The 7,884-nt window shown below is 44.7% G+C and overlaps 1 protein-coding gene across 1 annotated transcript in view; it reads right to left on the bottom strand.

The window, feature by feature from the left end:
* Positions 1-7,884, bottom strand: part of PAPSS2 (3'-phosphoadenosine 5'-phosphosulfate synthase 2) — a 50,792-nt gene that overhangs the window by 18,470 nt on the left and 24,438 nt on the right. The window contains exons 4-7 of the mRNA XM_015558821.1: positions 7,066-7,204; positions 6,072-6,190; positions 5,833-5,946; positions 3,930-4,041 (exon numbers count right to left, since the gene is read on the bottom strand). Coding sequence (XP_015414307.1) covers positions 3,930-4,041; positions 5,833-5,946; positions 6,072-6,190; positions 7,066-7,204 — 484 coding nt within the window. The remainder of the gene's footprint in view (positions 1-3,929; positions 4,042-5,832; positions 5,947-6,071; positions 6,191-7,065; positions 7,205-7,884) is intronic.

The following is a 7,884-nucleotide window of genomic DNA, read 5'->3' as shown; positions in this document are numbered from 1 at the left end:
GGGAAAGAGAAACATCATTGATGAGATAGAAGCACTGATAGGCTGCCTCCCACACACCACCCTACACTGGGGATCAAGCCTACAACCCAGGCACATGCCCTGACCGGGAATCAAACCGTGACCTCCTGGTTCATAGGTGGACGCTCAACCACTGTGCCAGGACAGCTGGGCTGGTTATCTGGGGTTTTTTGTGTGTGTTTTTTGTGTGTGTGTGTGTGTTTTTAAGGTCTGACAACCACTCATGTGGAGGGAAGAACCTGCCGGACCAGGTTCGGACAATGAGCTGTACTGTCTGTCCCGCCTAGCTCATACCTGTCTTCATTAACGCTCTATCTCCAGCAGCCAGACCAAACCTTGGCATATGAGAACACTCAATAAATATTGGTTGGATAGCTGATGAACTTTTTTGTGAGCTACTTCAAACGGACACGCCTAGAGATAAGCCTTGTTCTCTTCGAGAGTTCGAGTTCCTTTACTTGCATGCCATGGAGGTTTGTTGATGTATAAAAACATTTACTATTAGACCAGGCATTCCTTTAAACTTTCAACATCCCATGAGGTAGGTACTGATATTAATATCTGTTTTACAGATGAGGATACTGAGACCCAGAGAGTTTAAGTAATTTTCCCAGGTTCATAGCGAATCAAGGGCATATGAACCCAGACAGTTTGGCTCCACAGCTTACACTCTTATCTACTATGATAGTCTATCTCTACTTTGGTAGAAGTGGGCATCACATTATATCCCTGGTCTCTGTTTTTATTATTTGATATCCATAGGCGTTGAGGAGACTCCTGAAGGGCCTGAGGCATTTTGAACCCTGATTATACCCAGAGTATGTCCAGTGGTTTCGGGTTGCAGGGGTAGATGGTAGAGCCAGCAGAGAATTCCCATGGGGCAGAAAGGAGTCTTGCGGAGAGTCCCAGAAATAGGCCCTACAGGCTGGAAGCAGGTAAGGATTATGGAAACAGCATGATACCTGGTCTTATCCCCTTACCCAACATAGCCTTGGTGGCAGCCACAGGAGAATTAAGGGATGTGTAAGGTCACAAGAGTCGTCTTACTCAGTTCTCTAACACTGTGGGTCTCAAGTAACCTTCTAGAGCGACCTCAAGTGAGGTCAACACAGAGGAAGGGAACATTCTCTTTCCCACCTGGGTACCAGGACAGCAGTGGCTGGAGTGAATGGGAGGATCTGCACCTTCGTGGCTGCAGAGACACACACGGACCCACATGGCAACTGGCGTATGGCCGGGGGCCTGACTCTGGAGCACAGGCAACACCCTTTGAGAATTTCCACAAACACTGGGGGAGGCTTTGAAAGAACCTGGATTTCTCTATGAGCAGGGAGGAGTCGAGAACTAGTGGGATTCAAGTATTAATGGAGAGTGACCTCTTTTGTCTCCCCAGACTGGTGGGCTTGGGGGAGGGGAGAGATAGGCACCTGTATTACCTGGGAAGTGAGAGCAACAGGTGCTTCACCCACCTTGTGGTAGTAAGAACCAAATAAGAAAAAGAAAAGCAACGTGTTTTGCAGACTGAAGAGCACCATGAAAGGAAACTGAAATGGTGTGAGAGGGAGAGAGATTTGGCTGAAATTATCCAGACGGATTTTCTGCATTAGCTGTTCTTCATCTTTCTGGATCATAGCCTCCTTTAAGAATCCGTCAACATCTAGGAAGCCCAGGAAAAATGCCCCCTCCTTCCCTTCTTAAAACACAAACTATTTTGCCTACCCCAGGATTCTTTTTGTCCCCACACCCTGAAGTCCTAGACCCCAAGTTACCCTGATTTCCATTAACATTGGTCTTGCAACCACACCCACCACCCTGGTATTTTTCTTTAAAGAACAAATCGTAGTCAAAGGTTACGGACTATGTCTGCAATAAGGTCCTCACTTCCAACGTGGCTCACTTTCCTTCTGGCCACAGCTCTGGTTTATATGCCCACGGTCAGCCTCTCGTTCGTGGCTGGCAGCAGAGTCCAGTGGCAGTTACTTGATGCAGCCTGTGCTCAGCATGTGTTGAAATTAAGACATGGAGGTAAATGTCAACTTCCTGAGCTACTAGCTTCTATAGGAAAGGACCTCAGAAGAGCAGCGGGTCAGCTGTCAGGACATTCTGGTCTCTGGTCTTGGGCCCCTCATTACCAATGTATGAACTTTAGTAAGTACTTAACCTGAGGTCAGTCTCCTCATCTGTAAAGTAGCATGAAAATCGTTGCCTGTCTTCCAGGGCTTTCAAGAGGATCAAATGAAATAATGCCTGAGAAAATGCTTTGCAAACAGTGAAATGTACAGATATGTATGCATTATTAGTATTAAGGCAAGCTATATGTAAATCAAGTACTTTTGGAATGTTATTGAATCTAAGAAATGAAGGTCTCAGGTTTGGGGGCATTATCAGCCACAGCTTATAATGGAACAGCTGCTAAGAGAAGTGAGGGGTGAGGGCCCATGTTGACCAGAGTCTTTTTTGGCTCTGATTCTGGCTTTTATGCCCCATTCCCCAGGCGGAGGCACAAGCCCAGAACATGAACATCTTTCCCAAGAAATAACATCTGATTTGAGTTTTCTTCCTAAAAGGTTTGAGCCCTGCTCAGTTTTACAAATTCAGGGTGACTCTACCACCACCCCTCCCACTTAATCAGCCATTCCCCAGAGTCTTGAAACAGATAAGTACCATTTGATAAGCTCAGGCAGTTTGAGGAAGGAAATGATCATAGAAAGGTCCGGAAGTTTTCTGAATTACACTTGCTTCTGACCTTGGCCAGATCAGTCCTCTAAAAGCCACCAGCTTGTGCCCAGAAAGCTGCCTCCATGCGCCCTTGTTAGCATTTCGTGGGTGAAGCCATCCTAGTGCAGTTAATGCCTATTGACACTTTAGCACACCCCAAGGAGAGCACCTGGAGGGTGAGTGGTGCCCTGCAGGTCAGCACCGTGTGCTGAGTGCATCCTGGTTGCCCAGGGCGTCCTAGCTTCTGGTGACAATGCTTCTGCCTGTCTGCTGCCCTCTGAGTATCGGGGCCAACAAAGGGCGGTGGAGGTGAAATAGCCTTAACCACCCCTTGGCTTTGTGTGCAAGGAAAACCTTCAGTTCCGTGGTTTTAAACAAACAATAATCCTTTGAGGATAACCAGAAAAATCCTTAAAACGGAGCTTCTACATAATAGAACTGGACACACCATAAGTGACCTGTTTTCACAATAAGATTTACAAACCAAGGACTAGCACCTCTTGCTCCTATGAGGACTCTGAGAAAGATGTTCTCTTTGATAATACAGAGGGGCAAGAAAAGGAGTTCAGAGGCTTGGTATTGTGTTCTGAAAAGGCTCTGGGAACCATGTGGAGATGGAAAGTTGACAGAAATGGGAGGAAAAGAGCAAAATCAGTGTTCAGAATGGTACAGAATCTAGAAATCTATTTAGAGAATCAACCTGCATTTATATAATGGAGGGTAAAGATGATGCAAAACTAAAGTTTCAACGAGTTAAGTGACTTTTCCAAAGCCAAGAATACATGGCAGAAATAGGTCATGAATGGTAGCATTTCTGAGTCCAGCGCAAGTCCCCTTTCCTAATACCTGTCCATCAGCTGTTGCATTGAATACACCAATCAAGAAGATTTGTATTGGGCAAATAACAATATCAAATAATAATAATAATAATCATCAATCAACCTGTATTTATATAATGGAGGGTAATGATGATGCAAAACTAAAGTTTCAACAAGTTAAGTGACTTTTCCAAAGCCAAGAATACGTGGCAGAAGTAGGTCATGAACGGTAGGATTTCTGAGTCCAGTGCAAGTCCCCTTTCCTAATATCAGTCCATCAGCTGTTGCATTGAATACACTGATCAAGAAGATTTGTATTGGCCAAATAACAATATCAAATAATAATAATAATAATAATGAAACAAAAAACCATACCATCTAGCAGGGTGCCAAAGTGTATAACCTGCAAGTACTCCTTCTCTCGCATAAAACCATTGAGGGGCGTGGCCCAGCCTTCACTCAAAACTTGGACCCACTGAAGATCCAGCTGCAAAACAGGAAAAGCAGGTGAACATTTCCATAAGCTCTGCTGTTCAGCCATCTGGCCCCAGGGCAGCCCTTTCTTATTCAGTTGACAGGAAGATGAAGGCAGAACCTTTTATGTTTTTAGTGTTCCCATGTGTTATGCCGACCCATAATCTTGGGGCCAGATACATTTGAATCTAGAACTCTCCTACAGAAGAGTGGTGAAAAGAGTTCAAATTGAGATGATTTATTTGAACACTTTAGGCTGTATCTATCCTTATGGTGTGCAACTGTGTGGAACATTGACAATTCATTCTCTTCTCCACGCCCCCGCAACCACACACACACACAAATTCTGGCTTGGCTATATTTTTTTCACCAAATGCACTACTTAGTTGACTGAACTGGGCAAACCATTGGCTCTAAAATAAAATTCCAAAATTCTTAGCATGATACTGAAAGCCCTTTAAGCTCCGGCCCAAGGGGCTCATGCAGGCACTTCCACCTCTTCCCATTGCCCACTTGGGAGCCAATTCACTAACAACACCAGCCAATGTATAAACACATATGTGGTTTCTGGCTTAGCCTCCTTCCCACCTGAAAACTCCTATTCATCCTTTAAAACCCAGTTCCTGGATCACTTCTCTGAAACCTTTCCTGTCATTCTTCAGACTAAAAAAAATTAATCATTAGATTGTTTGAAGTTCTTTATGTTTTGTTTTGTTTTTACCTTGAAGCCCATTTTGTTATTGGAACTATGATTTCACACTGTAATTATAATTATGTTTCTAATCTACCTGAAACATTGGAGTGTTCAGAATTTATCTTGTAGGCTAAGGGGTTCTGTGTATAAATTTGTCATGAGTTATCAAAGTATAGAGTCTTCACGAGCTGAAACAGGTTCCCAATGTATTCTGTCTCTTATAAAAATGTACAAGGTTTTAATAGACAACAAAAAGATACCAATGAAAACATGGTCACCTTGTATGGACCAACTAACACTGATTCATAAAAAAGCCAAGTCTGTGCAGGAAAGTCTACAGGGGTTGCATCTGTATCTTCCAGGCAGCAGAATAAATGCAACTAAAGCTGCCTCCCCCTCTCCTCAGACCAGATGCTCCCAGATGAGGAAAGAGTCGAATTTGCAGAGTAGAAAAAGATTGAGGCATTCATATTACTTCAGTTCAGGGTTGTTTTTTGTTTTCCCCAAATTCTTTCTCGATTACTCAAGAAGCACTTGTGTTCCTGACAAGCAATCTTCCAGTAGCTGCCAACAATTATTGCCTATGGTACACACTTTGGCATAACCGAAGGGATGAAGACAATCAAGCAACACTGTCCTATGGAAATACAGTTGCCTTCCTGGCCTGCCTCTGTCAGCTGCCCTGTGGCAATTCTTGGCAACAGATTTGATTGGAGAAGAGGTTAAAAGACATTTGACAATGCCGAAACCGGTTTGGCTCAGTGGATAGAGCATTGGCCTGCGGACTGAAAGGTCCCAGGTTCGATTCCGGTCAAGGGCATGTACCTGGGTTGCGGGCACTTCCCCAGTGGGGGATGTGCAGGAGGCAGCTGGTCGATGTTTCTCTCTCATCGATGTTTCTAACTCTCTATCTCTCTCCTTTCCTCTCTGTAAAAACTCAATAAAATAAAAAATAAAAAAAAAGACATTTGACAAGATGAAACGTTTTTCTTTATGAACACCACGTTTCCCTTATTCATACCGCGAATATTAAGAAGAGTTACTGTACATGAATTATCATGACTGATGATCTTAAGCATCATTCCCCTTGGCCAGCCTGCACCCTCTTACCTTGGTCATTGGCAGGGATGGGAGAGCTTCCGCCTCAGCTCGGACTTGGTCCAGTTTGTTTTCCGGCACAAAGAGCTCGCGGATGCCATTGATTACAGTACGGGGTACAATGTTCTGAAATGAAGCAGCAGGGGGGACAATTTGAAATGAAAACTGTGAAGAGAATGCTTCAGTAAGTAGATGATCTTTCCTGATCTTATTCAATTTAAAAGCAAGGACAAGACAAGCAGGCCACCCACCTGCTCTTGCAGAAGCTCCACCACCTGCTGGACACAGTCGCTCACGGAGGACGAGTCGGTTTTAAGCACCAGCTCGGGCGTCTCGGGTTTCTCATAATCAGAATCGATGCCTGTAAATCCTGCGAAGCAGAGGGTGGAAATCACATCTGCCCCAGCAGAACCATCTTCTTAATCAATAAGACATAACACATGTCGGAATAATGTGCTAAGCTGAGAGTTCAGATTATAACAGGAAAGGTCACCCAGCCATCCTGGACCGCTAGCAGTACGGGAGAAAATACACAGCTGCACTTTCAATAGAGAAAGTCTCAAATGAGCCACAAAATCTGGCTGCCCGAGCCCCCTGCAGCTGATCAGAATGAAAAGAAGATGGAAAAACCCAGGCGCACTCCTACGCACACGCTCACATGGACTCATCCATGTTAGTTCCCTGAACTTTACTGCTCATCGCTGAGGTGGCAGTTCTTTAAAAATATGAACCCACGGCCCTTGGAGTGTGGTTAGAGTGTCGGCCCGTGGACTGAGGGGTCCTGGATTTGATTCCAGTCAAGGGCACATACCTCGGTTGCAGGCTTGATCCTCCGGCCCTCAGGGCCTGTGTGGGAGGAAACCAATGGATGTGTCTCTCTCACATTGATATTTCTCTCTCTCTGTCTCTCCCCCTCCCTTCCACTTTCTCTTAAAAAAAAAAAAATCAATGGAGAAATATCCTCAAGTGAGGATTAACAAAAAAACAACCAAACAAAAAGATTAGTTGCAATGTGGAGGCTAAAAGATAAAAATATATAAAATAAAAAAACTATTTAAAAATATGAACCCACGCTTTAATAAGCCCATGGGCATACTGAAGAAATGAGGGTGGGACAGAAGTTGTGTATGCTATATGCAATTTTAGAAAAACAGCTTCTGAAACTTCCGACAGGTTTCTGGAGACAGACCAGGAAGAATCGGTGACAGACAAGAGGCAAAAGTGCGGCTGAGCTGGTTCTCCTACCTTTGATCTCCCCAGCTCGGGCTTTTTTGTAGAGGCCTTTGACGTCTCGGCTTTCACAAATGTTCAGAGGCGCATCTATAAATATTTCAAAGAAGGGCAGTCCCGCCAATTCATGGATTTTGCGGGCATTCTCGCGATCCTGGAAAGAAAATTTCACTTAAGAACATAAGAAGAGGTTTCCCCATGAAATTCTTCATCCGAAAACATCATGGGAAGGTAACAGCGGGGTCTGTGCTCAGCAGAGGTGGCGGGAGTCTTCTCCTTCAGAGAAAGCCCAGAAAGGTCACTCCAGCGAACACAGCTAGCTCTCTTGAGGACTTTCCGAGCACAGCCCAGGAAGGAACCTCTGCTAAAGTTCAGGGCTGGCCACGTGGGAGCACTTCATTCAAAGGACGCGTTCCAAGTACAGAGCTTCCCATTGGAAGCTCACAGACCAGCCGGCCCTCGAAACACACAGAACCTGAGGCTTGGGGAGGAACTGCTGTTTCCTTTAAGCGAGCTAAGCCCTCGGAGTTGGGGGAAGAAATGAAATGATAGAGCCTTAGAGTTTTTCTTGGTTAATGTTTTCTTCCTTTCAGCTCTGGCCAAGTGTGCCTTACAATTGTGTGTGCGAAAGGCTTTCTGTGCTCTGGTGCCCTGGCATCTGGAAATGAAGGGCTTCTCTTTATCACCAATATTAAATGGAGGAAATGAGGATTTCCAGTAGGAAGACTATAGTCTAAAACTTGTGTAAGAAAGATAAAATGCTATGAATATACAGAAACATTAGTTGGTGGCAACTGCAACATAGCAAGCCCAGGGCTTAGTAGTGCACAGTGC

This window comes from Myotis davidii, unplaced genomic scaffold, assembly GCF_000327345.1.
Source record: "Myotis davidii unplaced genomic scaffold, ASM32734v1 scaffold933, whole genome shotgun sequence".
NCBI lineage: Eukaryota > Metazoa > Chordata > Mammalia > Chiroptera > Vespertilionidae > Myotis > Myotis davidii.
This window is presented reverse-complemented; position numbering and strand designations above follow the sequence as displayed.